We start from the raw sequence: 23,455 nt of genomic DNA, 5'->3' as shown, positions 1-23,455 counted from the left end.
GGCAGGGGACAAGATAGTCTGAGCCAAGTCTCAGAAGCCGTCGTTTTGTTCCGACCCCCTTGTGGATCAGGGTTTCTTGGCACCGGAACATTGTAAAAAACCAATAGAAAGGATTTCTTAATGTTTGCACTTTGGAAAACGTGCGACAAAGTAACGGTAGAATTTATAAAAATAGTACGCGCGAGGCGCACAGGAAAATCGAGGCTCTACTAGAGCTCTGCCTGACGAGCGTTTCTCGAGGCGTAGAATCTTTACTTAATTGACTATTGCAATTCTACAACTAGCGCCAACAAAGGAAGCATGCCATTTATGCAGGAAATAGTTAGAAAGGCAACAACTTTTTGTGTTATCCGGGACTTCCGATTTGCTACTGTTATTGAGTTACTCCACAGCACTAGGTATCGCTGAATCAAAGTAAGCATTTTTGCGAGTACAACATTATGTTTATATTTTTCGTATTGCAATTTAATCTGTTTAAATTTTTATTGCATCAATTTGCTTCTAGAAATAACTTGATCTACTAGACTAAAATAATTGAATTAATTCGCGCGTGCTTGCAATCATACACTCGATCACTTATTTGCTATCACTACAGTCATCATTATCGCTATCATCAGTCTGAATGTCTGATTCTGGAGTTTCTTCCAATAGTACTGGACTAGGAAGGTCTAATAATTTTGCTTGCTCGAATTCTTGCAATTTCTGCAACCACATGCATCGGTACAGCACAAAGCAGCACGAAGACACAAACATTGCTGTGTAGTACATCCGACATTGCACTTGCAGCTTACCAGCTCCAACAGCGCTTTCGGAGCAGGAAGCTGTGTCATCAAGCAGACATGTATGGGAGAACCGTTTTCATCAGTTTCAACAATCCATCCGCGACCGTCCGGACTAGGCAGATTCTGCTTAAAGCACAAACCATTTTTTTCATACAAAACTTTGATAATTAACTCGTAATACATGCTGCCGAAGAGCATCTTGAGTTGGTAGCATCTGCTGCGCTTTCGAGCACTTCATGCGAAATAACTCGTACCGAACCTCGTTGACACTGGTACAAGTTGGCAAACCGTAAAGATGGCATACAAACTTCTCACATTCAGTAAACGACTCTTTAGTCGGAGTCAAGCTGCATCCTAATCTGGTCATTGCAAGACGTAAACAGTCGCTTTGAAAAGCTAAGTGAAAGATCTTTGTTTTGCCTTTCCAACAAAGGCACTCGACGTTTCGCAGCCAGAAAAAGCGTGTATGCCAGGGAGCGCAGCAGACATGTTTTCGCCTAAATTGACAGCGATTTCCGTGAGATTAATGCAACGGCGTCGTACCTTGTGCCGGTGAGCCTTAGCAATGATTGCCAGTGAGCCTTAGCAATGATGCGTTGATGGCATTGGCATGATGGATACCTATCACTGCTACGTCGGTGTCAAAAGAGGATACGACAACACAGGCGAAGCCACCATTTGATGCATGCTTGGCATGTAAGAAAATACGACTGTCGGCCTCTTTATGATCTGAAGTAAGAGCTGGTACCGAAGAAACAGGGACTGCGGAAGCATCTTCTGATGTAAGAAGACTGTAGAGTTGTCGATGACAAACGAATAGCTGCACACCATATAGCCGTTCGGCATACCTACTGCTGCCCCACATCTGTACCAAAAAATCTACGATCTCTGACTTGTTTTCGTCTGCTGAAATAAATTTTTTCCATTGCTTAGGACAAGACTGCTGACCATCGAAAATTTTGACACGTATTGTTCCAGCCGCAGAGCGAGCAGCCCTCTCGTATGCCTTTGTTGAAACTGATGGATAGGTGTCTACAACAAAATCAATACGAGACGATCTATGACCAGCAGCAGGGTGAGCATCATCTTGTTCGGTTTCTTTGTCAAGCTTGACTTGATCAACGCATCGCGTAAATCGTTTGTAACAAGTCTTGTGGTATTTCACTTCTTTAGCAAAAAGGTCTTCTCCTCTCAAAGCGAGTTTGATGCGTCGGTCGTGTCTAATCTCTGCAGCCTTTTGTAGTCTGGATGCACCACTATTCGGCTGGCACTCACTCAGACGGAATTGTGACCGCTTCTGTTTGCTGGTGTTTCGTTGGCAAATGACGCACAAAGCAAAATTTGTTGGTGGAATTGCGCTTCTTCTTGATCTTTCCCGAGAAGGCAGCGTTGTTTGGCTAGTCGTTGCATCTTGCACCACAGTAGCTATAGGTTGCTGCTTTCGAATGAACCGCTCGATGTTAACTTTATTTGTGTATTCTTGGTAACAATTTCGATGGTAGAAACCTCTACCTAGGTGAATCAGTTTGTGTCACAGCACAATTTGAGAAGAACTCATGCAATTCGTCTCCTCGGATGGTGGCTATCTCATGCAAGCAAATCCGACTCTGCCGAGAAATTGCTATTAAGTTCGTGTCTGAACCACTCAGAACTTTCCCGCCGGAATGACAAATGCATTTGCTCCAACCGAAATGTGGTACTTTTGCGGCTGGAGGATTCAAACTTGCTGAAACTGCATATAATTCCTCTGCAGATGACTGACTACCACTGTCCATTTCTTCTGCTTGACCACTCAAATTGACATCCATTACCACAAAATTATGGCGCTGATAGCTAGAAACGTAGACGGTACACAAATTGATTCAAAGACAGTTGTGTTCAATCGTAGTGTATTTCCAAGACAACCATGTATACAAACTAGATCGAATACAAGGTAAACAAATTTCGCTCTACGCAGAAAACGAATGAACAATGTCTGCAGCTACAGTAATTCTAGACACTGATCGATCTCGACCTGACACTATGACTCAACAGCGATGAACGTATTACACGAACTCCCAAGACGTGAACCAACGTGAGCTTTCAGTAAGTCATCGTCTAAGAAACCGGTTGGTACGTGTACGTATACGTCGAAGAGAAAGGTCAGAGTAGACCTATATATGTCGTCTCCTCACATCCGGTTTCTAGATATTCTTGCCCCTGGTAAAAATTAATACAAGGAAGTGTCAAGCAAAGATATTCACACAATACGATACCGTTACAAAGCCGTAGAGATGCTGATTTGCCTGCTTTTTGTCTGGTATGCGCTGACTATGCGCGTGAGCTCGGTGTCCCGACCGTGTTTACAAAAACACCTTCGTTTGCAATTGTCGCAATAGTTCGCGACCGCAAACATCGATTTTTGGATTGCATACTTATAGAACAAAGCTAATTTACACAGAAATGACGTCCACGGGGGGTGGAAACAAGAGTTGTTTCTGAGGCAGCTAGCCAGATCAGCCCATAGACTAAGAGGGCGGTTTATTCAGTACAGAGGAGTGACGTAAAAATCAAAGCGTCAATTTTTTCCCTCTATTGTGCTGCAGTTGAGCAGCTCACGTAGATCACATTTTTGATCTGTGAGGTGGTGGTTGAATGGCGCGTGGATACAAAAGTCTTACAATGTTCTCGCCAGGATCAGCAATGTTGGCCGGTTCATTACCGCCGGTTGAGAAGAAATTACGCTCACATTAAATAAGTTGGCGATTTCGCGCACGTGGCCAGATGTTTGGAGCGCGAAGGGAGAATTGGTAGCCTCGTACCCAGGCCCTCTTGCGCGCCCGGAGAAGAAGGCCTGGTACACGTTGTATTCGCATGCGCGCATAAATTAGAAGGAAATCGTGGTAATGTAAGCACGCATGCGGAACCGACATTGTTTAGAATCTCGAGCCGATAATGTCGCGCGCAGTGAGACTCAATTTGGCAAATGGTGGATGAAGGCAGAGCTTCTGGTTTTGATATGGTGTTGCACTACGCTCTAGGCAAGCTTAAGCTGTGTAATGTAGAGCTGAAGGAGCAGCAGCGTGTTGTCGTAGAGCACATCTACAACGGAAACGACGTCTGCAGCTGGCTTCCTACAGGATACGGTAAATCGCTGTGCTATCAACATACACCGTATAGGGTTGACTGTAAGCTAGAGAAATGTGGTGAAGAAGATTGTGGATATGTCGTCATTGTCGCGATCGTGTCTCCTATAGTATTGCTGATGATAGAACAAGTCAAAGATTACGCGAACGCGGAGTTTCACTTGACCTTGGGTCTAGATCTAGGGCTTCATCACTACTGAACACGGAAGCTGTTTCACAGTCGATTGCGCGTGACATTATCGGCTCGAGATTCTAAACAACGTCGGTTCCGCATGCGTGCATATATTACCACGATTTCCTTCTAATTTATGCGCGCATGCGAATACAACGTGTACCAGGCCCTCTTCTCCGGGCGCGCAAGAGGGCCTGGGTACGAGGCTAGGGAAGTGGATGCATGGCTTTGGCGAGACTATTACGAATTAATTGATCGGTAGCCATGAGCTAAAAAATGTGAGATCTAGGACAGTGTACAGTAGTTTAGAAGTGCAATAGATACTGTACATGTGCCCAGCGTAGCATCCTCGCTTTTCCTGCTCTTGGCATGTGTACACCTGTTCTGCATATAATATATATTTGAAATGCTCTATGTGGTACCGAAGACGCGGACGCTCCCAACTCAACTTCCAGAAAGATGAGTATTTCTCATCCAGGTGCTGCTCAGGTCGTAAGGGTCATGCTTTTTCTCTTGTAAGTATTAGTCATCTACATGCACGACAAGCGGTGCATGGTTATTTGGGCAACGCTCGAATTTGCAAAATTTGCAAGTCTGTCGAATGACGTATCAAACGCCATACCTTTGCAAATCCTGGTGAAACTACCGAAAGTAGAGGGATGACCCTACATTTGGTAGGATATAGGAATGCCTTCTTTAAATTTTTCATTTAATTTTTACTGCTTATTCAAAGTGACGTTTTTATTTTAGTCTCGGAGAATAATTAATTAGTACTAAACCGAAAGTGCCATGTGAGTAGATTTGTAACCACACCCACTAGACGTTAGACGTCAGAATGGAGGTGAAAGATTACAGGCGCGCTGCAGTGCAGCAAGAAGCATGTCCGTGTCCGCTCGGTAGTCCGATTTTTCGCGTCGCCGGTGATCGCCTAGGCAATGTTCTGTACAACGGATCGCGATTTGTTCGTTGGGAAGACGAGGGAGCGAAATTTGAAGAAATAAATTGCTACTTGGATGGCGCACACCACCGGCTCGTGTGGAACAACGGCCTTACCGGCGTCACCGGATTCCTAGAAGTCGCAAGAATTCAAGTGAGCTACTTGTGCGAATACACTCACGATTATTATAGTGAAAGGATTTTGTTTGCTTTGCAGCTTGTTTTGCCGGGGAGGAAACCGAAGGACACGCGACAAATACTTCGATCTCACGGCGTTGCGGTATGAGCAGTAGCCGTACTGCATACATGTCGACTTGTGTCTAGAGTCGTCGAGTTAATTAACTTAATTTGTTGTTGCAGATCACTTCGGATCATTGCTTGAGTATTTATTACGGCTGTTGGCCGTGGTCTGTGTTACATCTCGTTGGGTCTCTTCCTCCTGTTGTTGCCACGTGGGTGAGGGATCTGTCTCTTCTAGTGGAAACGGTCAAAAGTTATTTTACAAGCGGAAGGCGTGGCATGTCTGCAAGCGATGCTAATAACGAATACTACGACAATCCTCACCTCAATTACTCGTTGAAGTCGAGATATACAGACATTTACAGACAGTCGCGTGGAGGTCTTTCGACTTCGCAAGCTGTGGCAGAATTTCTGACAATCGGACAGTCACGAGCGTGTCAGGTACACACACACACACACACACATATAAGCGATCACGCGGTTTTTGTTCTTATCTAAATGTCCATGCTGGAACGATTTTTAAATTAATGTATTGCTTGTTGTTCATAGCTGTTGCCACAGATTGCTGGATTGGCGAGTAAGCTAGAAAATGTGATGAGAAAGGAAGAGATGAATATCAGTTTCTCTCTCTTTTGTGATTTGCACTTTTTGTGCTCAATGTGTCAGCGAGTTGATCTGCTTATGCTCTGTATGGATCTTGCTAGAAATCAACCAACTACGTTAGCTGTTCCAAAGGAAGTTGCTGCTAGTGCTGCTTATGGAAGAGAGTCAACGTCATCGAAAGACGATTCAAAAGGTTCTAACTTGGTGTCAAGAATACAGCAACTGGTTACTGGAACTGGAACTGAGGCAAAAGTAAAAAACAGACGATGTGCTGTTGAAGAAAGTGACATACTTGGCATACAGCTCAACCTTCTTCATGAGGCTGTCGATCAGAAGATGACGTTGGCCTATGACACGTTCAAGGGATTTCTCCAAGTGTGGCAGGGAGTAAAGTCTTTGTCTCACAGTGAAATAGAAAGTGTGATCGAACAATGTGAAGCTCCTAGAATTATCCGGATGTTGAATAGATCAGACCAACCGATGTCTCTCAGTTTACTCGGCTTTTGTTGGTATTTTGTAAGTCACGATATGTTTTTTCACGCTATGGATTGCAGTGAAGAACTACACGACATGACACAACCACTGTCTCATTACTTCATCTCATCTTCTCACAACACTTATTTGACTGGAAACCAGCTTCGGGGAGAATCGTGTGTTGAAATGTACTCTCTCGTAAGATGCCTTAATTAATTAATTATTAATTAAATAGCTATACTTGGATAATTGTTCAGTTGGGTAAGTTTTTGTGCATGTATGATGACTACACATTATAGAGACAGGTTGTAGATGCAATCAACATGTTTAATTAGCTATCTAGGTTGTCTTGAGTGCTTCTTGTTAGTTTGTAAGTTACTTGCTACTTGATCGTTGCTGTAGGTTCTTCGTCTTGGTTGTCGTTGTGTTGAACTTGATTGTTGGGATGGTGAGGATGGTGAGCCAATCATTTATCATGGTCACACATTAACAACAAAGATAAAGTTCAGGGTAAAACGTGGAACACTCTAATTTGTATTTGTTAGATGATCTGGTAAGCTTTCTTTGAACAGGATGTCATCGAGGCCATCGGAGATCATGCCTTTGCCGTCACTCCTTATCCACTTATTCTTTCTATTGAAAATCACTGCAGTATACTTCAACAGGTGACACTCGCTAATGGGAGTGATTAGTTGTTTCTCTATTTAATAATGGTCGGGGCATTTGCAGGTTGTCATGGCTGATGTAATTCGAAAATATCTTAGCGCTTACTTGCTGCCTGGTTACTTGGAAGGAGAATTTCCAGGAGACACACTTCCATCACCAGAAGTGAATTGATTTATCAATAAATGTTAATTAGTTGCAAGATCTTTATGCTTTTGGCTTTGCAGAGTTTGAAACACAAAATATTGATCAAGAACAAGAAACTGAGTGTTAACTCTCGGAAACGGGGTCGTACTGGTAGTGTGTGGCATACGGATGTTGTGAGTGAGTATGATATAGTTGAGGTCAGTCCAATTGGTGGTTGTAGCTGTCTTATCTGTAATTGAAACGTGACATCTTCTAGGTTGCAGAAAATGCAAAAATTTCTACGTTAAAAGAAGACGAGCAGATTGTAGATGAGACAAGTGCAAAGGACTGTCAGTCAACAGCTGCAGATTTTTGTCTGGCTTCAGTTGACAGTGAGTCGAATAATAACTTTAAGCTGTCACGCCAAGCATGGCACAATGTGCCTGTTTCTTTGAAATCAAGACGTGCTACTGTATCAGCAGAGTCATGCAGTATGACAGAGGAAACTTTGTCTGTATCGCAAAGCAGTTCAAACATGAGTAGTGATGTATTACAAGATAAACATGAGGACAACATGCAGTCAGAGAGGAGTTGTTCTCACAGCACAACTGAGGAGGTTTGCGAAAGAATTAAGGAGCTTTCAGTTTCTACGATCACTGAAGTTGTCAGTGGTTCAATCAAAATAGAAAACTCTTCAGAAGCTGCTTGTGTCATTCCTTCAGAAGAAACTGTTTGTATCATCCCTTCAGAAGAAGCTGTTTGCGTTACTTCTTCAGAAGAAACTACTAGTGCTAGTGTGGAACTGCCAAGAGGATATTCAGATTCTAATACATTTCGGAGTCAACATGCATCAGCTGTAAAGAATCAGCACCAAGCGGTCATTTCAGACACTTCAGAGAGCTATTTGTTTGCTGGAAATGATAAAAATAATAGTGATGATGCAGATGATACAGGTGAAGATTCAGATGAAGAACAAGAGGAACAATCACTGGTTGCTGCAGCACGCAAGGCATTATTAGATGACTCCACTTTAGATGCTGATTTTCGTCAATTCTGTGAACAAGTCTCTTTGTCTGAAGAAGATATTGTGTTGTCATATAGCAGAAAACGGAAGAAAAGGGTGTCTTCATCTGCCAGTGCTTCTTCAACTGTTTCAAGTTTGTCCACTGCATTTCGACACAAAGAAAGCACCAGTTCTATCAACTCATTAACAGTTGCGTTGCCAAGCAGTCGAAGTAACAGCGGGACCTCGTCACGTAAAGGAAGAACCTCATCTTTGGGATCAATATCTTTGGGATCAAAACCTATGAAGCAGTTCAAGCTTAAAATGTCAGCTTCTGCAAGTGCACTTGATATGTTGTTTGTGGTTCGTGAACAGCAATCGAGAGAAGTTTTAGACTCACATGGCAACATTTCATGGCAACTTTCTGATTTGGTCAACTATATTCAACCTGTCAAATTTGAAATCAAAAGATTCAAGGCAAACTATTTGCTTTCATGGTTGTGATGCGTTTACATTTTTACATTTATTCTTATAGGAACCAGATGCTGCAGCGCGTAGTTTGTGTGTAGAAATGTTTTCTGTAACTGAGACAAAGGCGAAAAAGTTATTGAAAAAGTACCCAACGCAATATGCAGAGTAAGTAACAAGCACTTTATTTATTACCATGCATTACAAATGGACTCGCGCAAAGTTGGGATTAATGTGATGTTTGAAAGAAGTGGGTGTAGGTATATGTGTTCATGCAGACCATCTTTTTGTTTATACCGTGACTTGTGGAGTTTCCTAGTGTAGCTAGTGGCTGTGGATGTGTTTGTGACTGACCAAGCATCTCAATTTTGGATTTGGTGGAGTGGATGTCTGGCATTGTTATTGGTGATTGATTGTTAGTGATGTTGATATATGCCAGTAATGCTACTTCCTGTTGCTTGACAATTATTTCCCGATTGAGTTTTTCTTACTTTCTGCTTTTCCAATATAGTCAGAAATTGAAGTACCTTGGTTTTTTAGTATAGCTAGTGGATATCTATAGGTACAGTCAAAATCGGTTGAGCAGGGTCTACCCACATGCTCTTCGCTTTGATTCATCTAATTTCAATCCGGCGAATTTCTGGCAATATGGATGTCAAATGGCAGCAATGAATTATCAGACAAACGGTAATCATTTGTTTGTAACTGTTGATTGTCGAGTGGTTGTGATAAATTAAGTGTATGTAGATTCAGCTCTACAATATCACAATGCCATGTTTGCACAGAATGGTGGTTCCGGCTTTCTCTTGAAACACAAAGTTAATCAATTTGCTGTTAATTTCTATGGCTCTGTGTTAACATGTTTTATGCATGTCTCTTTGGAGCAGGGACAACTTTCGACGTCTGTTGTTGGTGACAAAAACAGAGCCATTAGAGTATCGTTTTCTGTAAGCATCATGCATTCATTATTATCTGAATGATCCTTACCGTGGATATGCTCAAACTCGGTTGAGATTCATTGGCATGCAGTGTTTGTTTCATTCAATTTATATTTACGCTGTAGACTATGTGTAACACTGTTTAATGTATATTGTGATTTATTTTTGCAGCTCATTTCTGCACAGAACGTCCCGATGTCGGGATCTACAGGGTCTCTGTTTGAGGCTGTCATTGATGTATGTGAGTTACACAGTCTGCATGCACAGGTACATTGGCTCGTCGTTGTATATGTTTGTCGTATTTTCTTATGAAAGATCTTTGGATCTCCTGATGATTTTACCAAATCTTATCACTCACCTGCTGTCCCTAATCGCTCTGGCTGTTTGGTATGGGGAAACGATAAAGCCAAGTTCTCTACAGTTTTTCTGTACCCTCACATTGCAGCTGTTCGATTTTTGCTGCAGAACTCTAAACTAGGTGATGTCTGTGTGCGTGCACACTTATTCTTAATATTAATAATTAAATAATATTGATTAAATGTTGTGTTTGCAGATAATGTAGGTCACTGCATCATTCCCGTGTCTTGCCTTCGTCGTGGGTATAGACACATTCTGTTGGATACAGCAACTGGCTCAATTTGCAATCGTCCTTCTTTGTGTGTGTTTATTAAGGTGCAGATGCTCGTTACATTTCTGGATTGGTATGAATGTTAATTTTGTAATTGTTCTGTTTGTATGCATGTGCTGGCAGGTGAGGCATTATTCTCCAAGCACTCAGCTGCTTGTAAAGAGTTTTTCGGACGCTCATTCTCTGCGCTTGTTGACAATTCAATCGGTTCCAGGGGAAAGCGATCCCATTGTAGTAGGAGTGACAGAAGTGAGGACACACACTGAACAATTTTAAATTATAATTACAATTATAATTATAATTTTAATTACATACCATGTATGTACTGTGTTTGCAGAATATGACAACCAAAGACGTAGTTCATAAGACATTACAGATGGTCGGCAGAGAGGAGGAATTTGGAGAGTTTGCACTGGCTGAAGTCAATGAACAACAAGGTATGTATATAGTATACTGTGTGTGTGTGTGTGTGTGTGTGTGTGTGTGTGTGTGTGTATGTGTGTGTGTGTGTGTGCATGTGCATGTGCATGTGCACGTGAGTGTGGTGTGTGTGTGTGTGCACGTGTGTGTGTGTGTGTGTGTGTGTGTGTGTGTGCATGATTGAGTGTGAGTGTGTGGGTGCGTGATTGAGTGTGTATGCATGAGTGCTAGTGTGAGTGTTCATTTTACAGCGATAACATGCGTTTAAGGCATATTTGCGATCTTTTTTGTTCTTATTTGTTTAGATGAGCGCTATTTGAAAGATGAGGAACGGCCTCTGTTGGTGCAGGAAAGTTGGACCCAGTACGGAGTGCATGCCTCTCTGCATCTGCGACGACACGGCGGTAACATTCAAAATATCCACGTTCCCGAGAGAGCTTTAGTTCAGGTGCATTTTACGGACTTGCACAGAGTGGCTAAAGCGTACAGTACTTTTAATGTTACTAACAAGACAACAGCAAGGTATATTGATATTAATTCACACATGGGATATCCTATATCTACATGTAAACACATTATTTTCAGGCAGTTGGTAGAGTTAGCTCTACGTAAACTAAATCGTCTTATCGGAGAGGGCAGCAGCATTGCTGGTCTAGTGGCCAACACGACTGGAAGAAATCCTGCAGCAGCACTTGACGAATATTTTGTCGTCAAGAAGCAATATGATGGCTCAAATGTCGTCCAAGAACGACGTCTCGCTGATGATGAATTTGTGTTGATTGTGCAAAGTCGTTGGCCGAGCGGCAAGGGCTTCTACTTGAAGCAGCTGTCTAGTGGCAAGTCATCCACATCAACATTATACAGGAGCATACAGCCACCCTCTTTACCGCTGACAACGACTGGCAGGTGTGAATCGGATGGCTTTATAGATCTAGGGGAGGATGAACCTTGTTTGCTGATACCATTGGAGCATGCTGGTGTCTCCTCAAGATTTGTGATTAACACAAAGAAATCGAAACGAAGTGCTTCTACCTCCGTTCATCATGAGTCTGCAAAGCATGGCTCGGGTCTGATAGAGCCAAGTAGTGTACCAAGTTATCTGCCATCGCACAACATTACAGACTGTAAGTCTTGTTGTTAATGCAGTTCCCTTTTTGTTATATCTGAAAGGATATATATCATAGATCCGATGGTAACAACTCGTGTGGTGACGGCAAGCGGCAAGCAGAAAGTTAAGCAACAATTTGATGACTTGCAACAGCACAAGGGAAAAGGTAGAAAAGGTATGAAACATAAATCACTAAAAGCTCTTCTAACTAAAAAAAACAAACGACATGAGCGCGTCAGCTCTAGCCCTTCTAGTTTGAGCATGTACAGTCAAGAAGGAGTGTATCATGTCGGAAGAAGCACATTTCATCACACTCACAAGTATGATGAAGGGATGAAGTGCAGCACTAGCAGTGTCATAGACACGTCTACAGCTGCGAGCACGAGTGCAGATCATTTGTCAGATTTTGACCAGCCACCACGTGGTCGTGTGCGTTCTAGGTCGTTGCCCACTCTTCCCCGTTCTACTGGTGAAAATGTGCTAGTCGATTCTACAAGAGACCTAGAAACGTTGACAGAGCAGTTGCATAAATTCAGTGAAAGAGACTTGCAAATGGAGATAAACCGTCGCTCACTGCAACTTGAAAGACTAAAACACAGCTTGTCTAAGTATTCGGTTAGCGACTCTGGAAGTGATAGAGACATTGATGATGATGTGTTTGACTCAAACGTTGCTTCAAGTTCTCAACCAGTAGATTGTTCAGAGAGTCACGAAATTATTAGACTGGAACGGCTATTGCTTATTGAGAAGCGCATGTTCTATGGCGCATTGCGTTTCGCGGAAATTTCTATGAAAGACAAGCGACAACGCAAACATGCGGAGAAAAGCGTGCAACGAAGCAAAGATTATGTTAGAAAACTGGAAAATAAAATAAAATCTCTGAGAGCGAAGGTTCTACTTCATGGACTTAGCACCAGTTCAGAAGCTTGAAGGTTGTACATGTTGCTGTGTATATATATATCTATACCCCAGGTACATGTTGTGCACGATGCATATACAATTGCATCTGGTATAATAGATTTAGTAGAATGGTAAATATGATTACCACCACTGATTAATGCATTTCTAACCGAATATTATGTTCTACTTTAATTTTTGTCCATACAAATATATGCAAGTGTTTGCCTTAGTGTTTTCATTCCAATGTCAACTTACCAGCAGTAATGTTTTCAGTGGAGTGCTGGCTGTCATGTGCTTTTAGTAATAATCTGTTAGAGGACTGTGTAGTCAAAGAAGTTTTGAATAGTAAAGTACATATTAATTAAAAGGTAGCTTATAAGCAATGAATTACTGTACCCAGACAATGGGTATCTCATTGAAAAGAGAGAATAGTACAAACTGACGTGGGAAGTAGATGGTGGGTGGATCACAGTGGACAGCTGCAGAAAAGTGGCATCTAACCACTTGACATTATTTATGTTTTAATGAAACACCAATAAAATGTAGACACCTGGGTGACAACACTGTAAACCTTACTAACTAGAGCTGAGGGTAAGTCAGAGTTCATCATGATTTTGATTTTCCTCTGTTTCTTCAACTGCTGCTAGATTGTTCACTTCCTTTAACTCTTCAAAATATTGTTCATTTCCTTTATCTGCCACTTTGTACTTTGAGAAAGGTGCGAAGGGCTCATCTCCGGCCTTAGTTAAGTCTGTATCGCTCAAAATACCATCTCCATCTACATCTAAGTCATGGAATAAACGTCGACCAATTGGCATTGATCCTCCCACATCATGGACCCATTGCATTACAAAATCATCAACATCTAGTTCATCACTGCTTTGGACCATTTTGACTACAGAATCTTGCACATATCCAACATCAAGCAAATACTCTTCATACTCTTCTGTATTAGCATCGTCTCCATCCATCAGGTCAGCTATTTCTTTTAAGGTATCTTCTGAATATCCATCAATGTCTGATTGAGGTATAGTACCATGAATGTCTGGACCCAGAAATGTGAATAGACGCTCTGTTAATGCTTCTGCTTCTTCACTTGAAGAGCCCCTTCTGTCTCTTAGCATAGAAGAAAAGTCTTCACGTGTCAGTACTTTGTCATCCCCAGCTGCTGATAACATACCTTGTCTCACATGTTCAGGATCAAGATTTCCCATTGACATTTCTCCATGTCCGGGATACGACCAAGTAATGTGTAAATCACTGAGTGGAGTGAATACAAGTTTGTCTTCACTGCAATTCTCATCCTCTTCAAATTCAGTGAATCTGGCAAACAACAAAGACACAGCAATGTTGCGTTCGTATGATGTTACTTGGTGCAGGTAACTATAAGGTAGAAACAAACAATCTCCAGCTGTAAGGTTTGCATATCGCCATGGAACATTAGCAAAATCAGGATATTTCTTCAAATTAATTTTCTCAATGTCGAGTAGAGCAAACGCACCAAATGCCCCAGTTGGCTCAGCAGCCAAAGGCACAAGGTGAGTGTATTGTCTGTCAATCAGAATCCAGTCCTTCTTTCCAGTAAACAAGCAGTTAATTGCATTGTCTGCATCTCGATGAAGTATGCTCTTCGTACCTCCTGAACTCATCCAGTAATTCACTTCCAACAGACGCTTCCTGAATGAACCACACATGAGACAAGGCAATGCAGATACTTCATGATACATGGGCTGTGGCAACTGTGACACTACATAGACATCATCTCTTTCATATCGACTAATAAAATGTCTCAAAGTATCTCTAGCCATTCCAGCATCGCCAATAGGCAAATCTCCACCTTTCTCCTTCTTTGCCTCCAACTTTAGTTCCAAGTCTCCATAATTTTCTACCAGATATTCGTTTGTCCACCGGCTGAAACCGGCTGAATGATTTGCAGCTCCACGAAAGACCACTGGCTCTCCCTTTGACGCATACTTCTCCCAAAATTCTCTCGGACTGATGACATGATCAAACTCATCCACGTGACCCAACGGAGGTCTGTGAAATCCGAGCGGTCTCAAGTGACCTGGAAGATCAGGCTGTGTCTGGAGAGATCGGCAAGGAAAGCTTATGCAAACGACCAACAAAATCCAAATCATAGTACAGGACATTGCACTCGTGCCAGTCTCCTCACCACCTCTGCCGCTCCCCCGTATGTCTCTGGAACGGAGAGAGACTGGTACAGTACTGCTGTACACGTGTAACTAAAAATTTACTAGGTGTATTGCGGAGTGATACGGGATATTTACTGTCGATATCAAGCATTTGGCATAATTTGTGACGTTTCGTTCAACGTTGGTGTCTAAGTGGTTCAGGTGTACACAATTTGTAAATTGGCATAGACTACTAAAGTGAACACTACAGTACACCAGGCCTGCCTCTACGCTATCAATCTATCTATCTATGAACTTCTTTTATTGTCATATATCCGCTACAGAATACAACAATAAGCGTCTTATAATCTCTTTTTTTTTGAGACACGGGTTGAGTGCACCAGCACGTCAAAATCACCCGGGGACCGAACCCGGCCATTCCGCCAGCCACAAGAATTTCTACTTGTGACTCCTGTGTGTATCTATCTATGGAAGGTCCTTTATTGTAATATACCGAACGATACAGTACAATAAGCGTCTACAGGACTGGTAGCACTATAACAGAAGTAGAGTTCTGGAGTGCTATGTAGAGGTCCAGTCGAAGACTATACATCACAAATGATTAAAAGCAGAAATTACAACAACAAAAAAACACTTTTAAGTTAAGAGATGTTGTCTCTTCTTGCCAACCAGCATCGAAAAGAGTCTTTCAGGGTGGAATGAATGACAGCTTGAAACAGATCGTCCAAGTCGCGTTGAAGAGGCTTGCACAACATGCAGACTGCTCGTCGAGTTTATCTATATCTATATCTATCTATCTATATCTATATCTATATCTATCTATCTATCTACCTATCTATATAGTTTGTTATAAAATATAATATTATTTCTCTCTCTGTAAAAAAGATATATATATATATATATATATATATATATATATATATATATATATATATATATATATATATGGCTAGGTGTTCTCTACATGATCTAGATTATTTGTTGCCCATTTGCATGCGTAGTTGCATGTTGATAGGACATATATTACTACCTCTCAACATAGCAACTCAATCGTGTATTATTGACTGGTCAACATACCTATATTGACCTGTCAATTACAATAGGTTTTATTTAATTCATTAAGTTAAAGTAAAAAGAACGTTGTGCAGAGAATTCCATTGTCCACTGAAAAACTGCGTGGTAGTGTATAATTGAAAGCAGTTTGGTCATTAAATGAGCAATAGTGATCACGAACATGTTGCTTGATTCATTCACATTTCAATTGCTCAAACTCTGCTGATGGCACTTTCGTTGCTGTTGATATTTTTTGCTTGACAAACTGCATTCTTGTCAATAAAGATTTAACCCAAGCTTTAATTGTCTACCGTGTATCTATAGGTGCATGACCTCCAGACTCCTCCAGATACATATACATTCTATCTAGTGACATAACCACTCTCTTAGCAGCTAGCAGCTTTACGGCCACCCACACTCAGGCCTGGGCCACATCGGTGTCGAATACTCCACCAGAGGCTCTTGGCTGTTTAGCTTAGTGTACTGAATACTCTGTCAGTTTTATCTGGGCAGCCAAGCTTCAAAGATCCTATTGCTGCTTATGTAGTTGGCAGGTTGTTGACAAAACCAGACTACTGTGTGCGCTTGATGCCTGTACCTCCATAGGAATGATGTTGACATATGCATGACTTCTTGAATTTGTTGTTATTTACAGTCTACCAAACAACCATAGAATTTATGTTTGAACAGGTCCCGTATACTCATACAGTGCGACCGTATAACAGAGCTTTGCCCTACATTGTAGCTCCAGTCGAACAGAAGCCCTCGGTATCTGACCGACACATGGGCCCCCAGTGCCCCAGTTGTTGTGACTGCCTCTTATGCTGCAAACTCAAGAAGGGGACACATACAAGACTTCCTCACAGAAGTATTGCAACGTGTAAGTGCAAATCTCCGTAGCAACTGCTTCCAGAGATACCAAGGGTTCTGCGCTAGAGGTATTTAACCGGTCACACAAACATGGATGTCGATGGTACGTCCGTACGGCCTAGACAAGCTACGTACGTCAGTTACTGTGCTTGAATATTTCTAAGACATGTACAGTATGCGCAAACCACTATTGCAACAAACTAGTACTATACGCAAATGTAATTAGAGCATTACGATGCCCATAGCATAGGAGAGATATTGATCTGTGAGAGAGCAGGGAAAGCTGCCAGTTGGCACCCAGTGACAACAAGAAGCACTTCATGACCATTGTGGCTTCACCTACATACCCAAAGAGAGAGAGAGAGAGAGATCTGAGAACACTGCCAGTAGGAATGAGCCAAATTATTTTTTCTGACATTTTGAACCAACTTCCTACACAACTTTAGTTAATTAAGAGTTACTATTTTCATGCAACGTGGCAATACACTTAGTTACGTAATTACTATTGTGTTACACACTGTATACCACAATACTGTACACATGCATGTACTGCTTTGAGTCACCATGTGTATTACGTGTATTACTGCAGTGTACACATTACACGGCTAAACGTCTTCAAGTTAGAGCCTCTACACGTATGTTACACATATTGTCCGAACAATTGTCCACTAGTTCGCGAAAACACATGCAATATCTAGATGGTGCGTAGCAGCCCCGCCCTGACACCACAAGTCACGCCCAAATCTGGCTGCCATCTGTCATAAGTCCTGCTCGATAGCCTTGAGACGGCGGTAGTTTGCAAGGTGCTGGCAGGACCTGACGGCTTAGGGAAGTGTACGCGTGACTGAAGCAACTCTTCTACTCTGCGTTCATGCAGATAAAGAGACGAAAATCAGTTGGGCAAAATGTAGGGAGCAAAAGAATGTCGCTTACTTTGACCGCCCACAACAAAGTACGTATTATTAGCCCACGAAAACTCATACCCAGCAAGTCCCAACGCAACCGATTCCTCATCAAAATGCATGTGCTAACGACAGTCTTGCACATGCTTTACAACAAATGCCAATAGCACTCACCTTGTACGACTACATCGCGAGTCAAAATGACCGAAAACCGCCATGATCATCGTCACTTTGACCTCGTCCTGCACCTCCAAACAAGAGAAGATTTCACCTTGACAAGAAGTTCTAAAGAAAGCAATAGTGCAGGCACATCCAAGAACCAAGTAGGTTGGATTCGCTCCGCTCTATATGTTGGGCGAAATAGAAATAGTCGAAGCTACCGGCGGACGATCGTCATATTTGACCGTTTTGCTCGACTTCCTGGAAGCGTATCTAGATCTCTCTCAGGTTGGAAAGCACGCAAAAAAACAGAGAATAGATCAGTTATCAACGCTGTCTTGTAAGACGAGCTGACGTCAAAGACTTACTACTGTCTGTTCCCCATAAGTGTGAACTTTGAAAATCATCAATATCTCTGCTGTTTAGTGGACTTTCGCGATGATCTCGGTATCGTTAGAAACCGCTAGGTCTGGCATTTCTGTTTATCAAATTATCTAAGCCCTTTCTACAAACGAAACGGAAGGATAGTACTTGTGCATATCAAACACAAACGGGTGGAGCAATGGCTATTATTCAATTATCTTGTAAGACCAACGGATCAGCAACTGGAATCATTTAAGATAATTGGTATAACATGGTCCAGCTCTTAGTGCTCTAATGTGCACACCTGGTGTGACCTCTACTTCATTACTCACTTCCGAGTTCACGCTTATGGCGAACAGACAGTAGACGGTGCGCGGATGTTTCGAGGTTGTCTTTATATAGGGCTCTGATGCAAGCTATCGATACGCCCTACAGATGTTCAGATTATCCGGGACATCTCGCAAACTTACTTCCCGGGTTGTTTGGTAGACTGTTTATACAGACACTTCGACCTCTTTCACTGCTAGTAGGGTGTTGGCACTTTCTGTGACGTCTGGTGGTAGTTCTCCATCATCTCTGAGAGTGGAGAGAAAGACTCCCTTTTCTTTCTTGCAAAGCCTATTGATGCACAAAAATTGCGACTCACCATCGTGTATATATATATATATATATATATTTGCCATATTGTTCATTGTATTGATAAAACTAATTCTAAAATGGAATGTGGAATCTATAAGCTAGCTCATAATTCCTAAGTAAAAAGCTGACATAGACAATTAAGTCAGAGCTCATCATGATCTTGATTTTCCTCTGCTTTCTCTTCAACTGCTGCTAAATTGCTCACTTCCTCTAACTCCTTCAAGTACAGTTCATTTCCTTTATTTGATCTTTTGCTCTTTAAGAAAGGTGTGAAAGGCTCGTCTCCAGCTTTACTTAAGTCTGTATCATTCAAAACACCATCTCCATCTACATCTAAGTCATGAAATAAACGTCGACCAATTGGCATCGATCCTCCCACGTCATTGACCCATTTCATTACAAAATCATCAACGTCTAGTTCACTACTGCTGTTGACCATCTTGACTACAGAATCTTGCACATATCCAACATCAAGCAAATACTCTTCATACTCTTCTGTATTAGCATCGTCTCCATCCAACATCGTAGCTATTTCTTTTAAGGTATCTTCTGAATATCCATCAATGTCTGATTGAGGTATGGTACCATGAATGTCTGGACCCAGAAATGTGAATAGACGCTCTGTTACTGCTTCTGCTTCTTCCCTTGAAGAGCCCTTGTGGATAATTAGCATAGAAGAAATGTCTTCACGTGTCAGCACTTCGTCATCCCCAGCTGCTGATAACATACCTTGTCTCACATGTTCAGGATCAAGATTTCCCATTGACATTTCTCCATGTCCGGGATACGACCAAGTAATGTGTAAATCACTGAGTGGAGTGAATACAAGTTTGTCTTCACTGCAATTCTCATCCTCCTCAAATTCAGTGAATCTGGCAAACAACAAAGACACAGCAATGTTGCGTTCGTATGATGTTACTTGGTGCAGGTAACTATAAGGTAGAAACAAACAATCTCCAGCTGTAAGGTTTGCATATCGCCATGGAACATTAGCAAAATCAGGATATTTCTTCAAATTAATTTTCTCTATGTCGAGTAGAGCAAACGCACTGAATGACCCAGTTTGTCCGCTAGTAAGAGGTACAAGGTGAGTGTACTGTCTGTCAATCAGAATCCAGTCTTTCCTTCCAGCAAACAAGCAGTTAATTGCATTGTCTGCATCTCGATGAAGTATGCTCTTCGTACCTCCTGAACTCATCCAGTAGTTCACTTCCAACAGACGCTTCCTGAATGAACCACACATGAGACAAGGCAATGCAGACACTTCATGATACATGGGCTGCGGCAACTGTGACACTACATAAGCATCATCTCTTTCATATCGACTAATAAAATGTCTCAAAGTATCTCTAGCCATTCCAGCATCACCAATAGGCAAATCTCCACCTTTCTCCTTCTTTGCCTCCAACTTTAGTTCCAAGTCTCCATAATTTTCTACCAGATATTCGTTTGTCCACCGGCTGAAGCCGGCAGAATGATTTGCAGCTCCACGAAAGACCACTGGCTCTCCCTTTGACGCATACTTCTCCCAAAATTCTCTCGGACTGATGACATAATCAAACTCATCCACGTGACTCAACGGAGGTCTGTGAAATCCGAGCGGTCTCAAGTGACCTGGAAGATCAGGCTGCGTCTGGAGAGATCGACAAAGAAAGCTTACACAAAACAACGATAAAATCCAAATCCTACAAGACATCCCCTACCGCCTAGACTCGACCCAAATTCCCCGGATTGTCAATCCTCTGGTTATAGCGATGGCTGCAGGCTTTATACGGGACGTTGACTGCCGCTCACAATTGAATGTTTCTTCTGTTGTACTTGGCTGCTGCCGTGGCTGGTATTCCTGCCGTTTCAGGAAGTTCTGAGGCGGTAGTCGAGGTTATAACTGAAACGATCGACGGTAGTGATAGTTATGAGTCTTCGAGTGTGATTGGAGTGATGACTCCGGTGGGAGCTGTCTCTAGTGCTGAAGGCGATATTGTGAATGTGAGCAAAATGCCCATATACACAAGAAAATAGATTTATACAAATCATTGCCGGGTATAGCTAGAGATGGCAAAATTTTGTTCTGGAACTGCAACTAAGCCTCCTCTTCATCGTCATGGTTGGGTGGCTGCTATTATTCTGCCATCGTCGGAGTCTCCTGCATGTCTGCGCGCACCTTGCACTGAGAAAGATGATGGAAACGACAACGATGATGGAAAGAGTGCCAGTCGGTTGGGGAAAGTATCGGAGAACCGAGAAGAAAGAGAAGTGTGCAACCTAGTAGCTGTGGCAAGTTGTTTCTATAGAGAACTACGGTGTACTTGTAGTACATTGTGTTTTCTGTTGAAATTCAGGCCAGTCGGGCATTATTGTGGGGTGCTGCAGCAGTGTTATTTCTGAGTGAAGAAGTCGAAGTACCTGCAGAGGTAGAGAGATAAGAAGTTTAATTGCATTTGGATTTTCTAGTTAGTTAATTTAAGAAAATACAGCTAACACAGACCACACCACTGTAACCGTCCTCGGCTAATTATTTAGCACACAAAATGTTGATGGAAATGTTGTTACTGTATGTCTGTAGTTAATATTTTGCACTTTTGGTTGTTTGATTCTGAGTCTGACAAGAGGATTAAATCTGTACAAACATGTCAGCAGAAAGTTTCATGTTTTTACTGTTGACACATAGTGACTGTATAGTGTCTGTCATGAATCCGGGCACAGAAATGAGTGTTGTGTCCTTGTGGTAGACATGTACCTCTCATTGTGTGTGTGTGTGTGTGTGTGTGTGTGTGTGTGTGTGTGTGTGTGTGTGTGTGTGTGTGTGTGTGCATGCGCACACACGCGCGTTTGTGCATGTGTAGGATGCTGTGACGTTTAGTTGTGGGATATTCAGATTATTGAACTATGTTTAACAGTGAACCTTTGTAATGTAGCTTAATGGAGAGCAGCAAGTTCATCGTCCAGTTGTTCTTTTGCTTGCAAATTACGCTAAGAAAGTCGCTGAACTGTTGTGGAGGTTTGCAAGTTGACATTATCACTCCTTTGGATTGGTTTATATTTAATTAATATTACAGGAAGGCGAGGAAGTCACGTGTGCAGATACATCCGAAGACATCATCATTATGGGCAGGAGTATGACTAACAAGAAACGTTGCAGAAATCATGTTTTCGTTATAGTTGCAGCTTTTGTTAGGACATTTCTCGTGTGACATTATGGACTCGATGTGGACCTGTCAGATATCATGGAACTGTTTGCCCAGGAAACTATCGTCATGAGAAGATACCTGTATGGTTTTAGGTAATTAAAATGGTAGTTATCAGTAGTAATTTGAATTATTATACAAATTAGTACATGGCAATGCTGATGAAAACGGAGTCTGCGTTGCTGTTGATTGGAGTCGTGTTCATTGTATTTCTTGTAAAGGCAAGTTCTGATGTTTTAGTTTCTCTTGTAACACACACACACACACACACACACACACACACACACACACACACACACACACACACACACACACACACACACACACACACGGGCACACACACACACGGGCACACACACACCACATCAAAAAACACACACAAACACACACACACACACACACACACACACACACACACACACACACACACACACACACACACACACCATTACAGATTACTAATTATTGCTGTTGGCATGTGTGTATTTAGGTAGTTCGAATAAGGCGGCAACACTTGGTGCAGCAAGAAGAGAGCCTTGAGGTTCTAAGTGAATACGAGTATATAGAAAGGAAGGTGTATGGTACTACTTACAGTTACACAATTCATTATTTTAATAGGTTGCTTTAGCCAACATGGCAAGACAAGCAGTCAACAGGATGCCAACACAGAGATACAAAACATTGCATGTGATGAGGTTTACCACTTACTCTCGATCTCAATCTACCGCCTCCAAGAAACCAGAAAGCTCTTCTAGAGATTCATGTGCTATCTGTCTTGACGAGTACTCTTTTCGTCAGGTCGAGCGTGTGTTTGTTGTTCGTTAGAGACACCAGATGTTTCATCAGCGATGTGGTTTGTTATGTAGGTGTTGCGCACTTTGCCGTGCAAGCACAGTTTTCACAGAAATTGTGTCGATGTGTGGCTGATTTCTAAGCGAACGTGTCCTCTTTGCAAGTTTAATATATTAGGTAAGAAATTGGTGGGTAGAAAGTTGTCTCGTGATTGTAGTATGTGTGGAGGTTTGTTTAGATCCAGGAAATAGCAGTGGTAGTGACGAGCAGTTGAATGAACAGTAGTGACTGCCATTTGTCTATTATGTTTCATTATATAGACTCTATAAATCTATATATGTACTTTAATAGTTCTTGTATATTTATTTTACCTTTTAATATTATGAGATAATAACCCTTGTATGTGTACTGCTCTGTGTAAGCTACGATTAGTACACATGTGTACGTACATGTAGAAACGGTCACAATTACATAGAATTTCACAGATGAGAAATTTATGATTTTACAAGGCTTCCTGTCTTGTTCTCTCTTCTGCCAGGTCTACGATTTCTTTGTCCGGACTGTCTTTTTTTATTAGTTTATTTTATCCGTTTTAGTGTTTTTATCATTGCTATTAATTAAGTGATACATGACACTGAATGACTGGCATGGAGACATAGATTCAAATGCGAATGCAATCAAATTATGTGTATCAGTTTGCCTCAAATTGGGAATGAACTTTCAAGGCAATTAAATTGTTGTCATAGAAATAGG

At 41.8% G+C, this 23,455-nt stretch overlaps 5 protein-coding genes and 2 long non-coding RNA genes across 9 annotated transcripts; 2 read left to right on the top strand and 5 right to left on the bottom strand.

Moving 5' to 3' along the window:
* Positions 1-431: 431 nt before the first annotated feature.
* Positions 432-2,590, bottom strand: LOC134176377 (uncharacterized). The gene is made up of 2 exons (XM_062643050.1): positions 2,470-2,590; positions 432-2,312 (listed from the first exon to the last, which is right to left on the bottom strand). Exons 1-2 carry the CDS (start codon positions 2,588-2,590, stop codon positions 1,342-1,344), a joined length of 1,092 nt encoding a protein of 363 aa, XP_062499034.1. The 3' UTR covers positions 432-1,341.
* A 64-nt stretch (positions 2,591-2,654) lies between these two features.
* Positions 2,655-3,185, bottom strand: LOC134181908 (uncharacterized). Its single transcript, XR_009970221.1, has 2 exons — positions 3,038-3,185; positions 2,655-2,981 (listed from the first exon to the last, which is right to left on the bottom strand). It is a non-coding gene; the product is annotated as an uncharacterized LOC134181908 (long non-coding RNA).
* Positions 3,186-4,928: 1,743 nt separating this feature from the next.
* LOC134188408 (uncharacterized) lies at positions 4,929-12,837 on the top strand. The gene is made up of 21 exons (XM_062656583.1): positions 4,929-5,169; positions 5,233-5,295; positions 5,376-5,696; positions 5,805-6,530; positions 6,735-6,842; positions 6,905-6,997; positions 7,062-7,160; positions 7,223-7,339; positions 7,399-8,601; positions 8,660-8,760; positions 9,155-9,279; positions 9,340-9,410; positions 9,480-9,539; positions 9,702-9,767; positions 9,846-10,008; positions 10,084-10,202; positions 10,282-10,407; positions 10,496-10,595; positions 10,884-11,100; positions 11,164-11,702; positions 11,763-12,837. The coding sequence occupies exons 3-21, from the start codon at positions 5,535-5,537 to the stop codon at positions 12,614-12,616; spliced, it is 5,049 nt and encodes a 1,682-aa protein (XP_062512567.1). The 5' UTR covers positions 4,929-5,169; positions 5,233-5,295; positions 5,376-5,534; the 3' UTR covers positions 12,617-12,837.
* A 258-nt stretch (positions 12,838-13,095) lies between these two features.
* Positions 13,096-14,851, bottom strand: LOC134182230 (uncharacterized). Its single transcript, XM_062649614.1, has one exon. It carries the CDS (start codon positions 14,734-14,736, stop codon positions 13,183-13,185), a length of 1,554 nt encoding a protein of 517 aa, XP_062505598.1. The 5' UTR covers positions 14,737-14,851; the 3' UTR covers positions 13,096-13,182.
* Positions 14,852-16,798: 1,947 nt separating this feature from the next.
* Positions 16,799-18,261, bottom strand: LOC134194573 (uncharacterized). Of its 2 annotated transcripts, none has more exons than XR_009972227.1 (2): positions 17,739-18,261; positions 16,799-17,094 (listed from the first exon to the last, which is right to left on the bottom strand). It is a non-coding gene; the product is annotated as an uncharacterized LOC134194573 (long non-coding RNA). The 2 variants fall into 2 exon arrangements; XR_009972228.1 differs by having other exon boundaries at positions 16,799-17,001.
* Positions 18,262-18,741: 480 nt separating this feature from the next.
* LOC134190860 (uncharacterized) lies at positions 18,742-20,421 on the bottom strand. The gene has a single exon (XM_062659397.1). It carries the CDS (start codon positions 20,419-20,421, stop codon positions 18,868-18,870), a length of 1,554 nt encoding a protein of 517 aa, XP_062515381.1. The 3' UTR covers positions 18,742-18,867.
* Positions 20,422-20,506: 85 nt separating this feature from the next.
* On the top strand, positions 20,507-23,104 carry LOC134190869 (RING finger protein 215-like). Of its 2 annotated transcripts, none has more exons than XM_062659408.1 (11): positions 20,507-20,711; positions 20,772-20,999; positions 21,065-21,136; positions 21,641-21,723; positions 21,782-21,839; positions 21,901-21,993; positions 22,057-22,131; positions 22,401-22,451; positions 22,529-22,708; positions 22,777-22,879; positions 22,941-23,104. In XM_062659408.1, the coding sequence occupies exons 1-11, from the start codon at positions 20,526-20,528 to the stop codon at positions 22,985-22,987; spliced, it is 1,176 nt and encodes a 391-aa protein (XP_062515392.1). In that variant the 5' UTR covers positions 20,507-20,525; the 3' UTR covers positions 22,988-23,104. The 2 variants fall into 2 exon arrangements, with proteins under 2 accessions (XP_062515392.1, XP_062515400.1); XM_062659416.1 differs by having other exon boundaries at positions 20,584-20,711; positions 20,776-20,999.
* The last annotated feature ends 351 nt before the right edge of the window (positions 23,105-23,455 follow it).

The sequence above is a fragment of the Corticium candelabrum genome, chromosome 1 (assembly GCF_963422355.1).
Source record: "Corticium candelabrum chromosome 1, ooCorCand1.1, whole genome shotgun sequence".
Lineage (NCBI taxonomy): Eukaryota > Metazoa > Porifera > Homoscleromorpha > Homosclerophorida > Plakinidae > Corticium > Corticium candelabrum.
The sequence above is the reverse complement of the archived record's forward strand: the minus strand, read 5'-3'. Positions and strand labels throughout refer to the sequence as shown.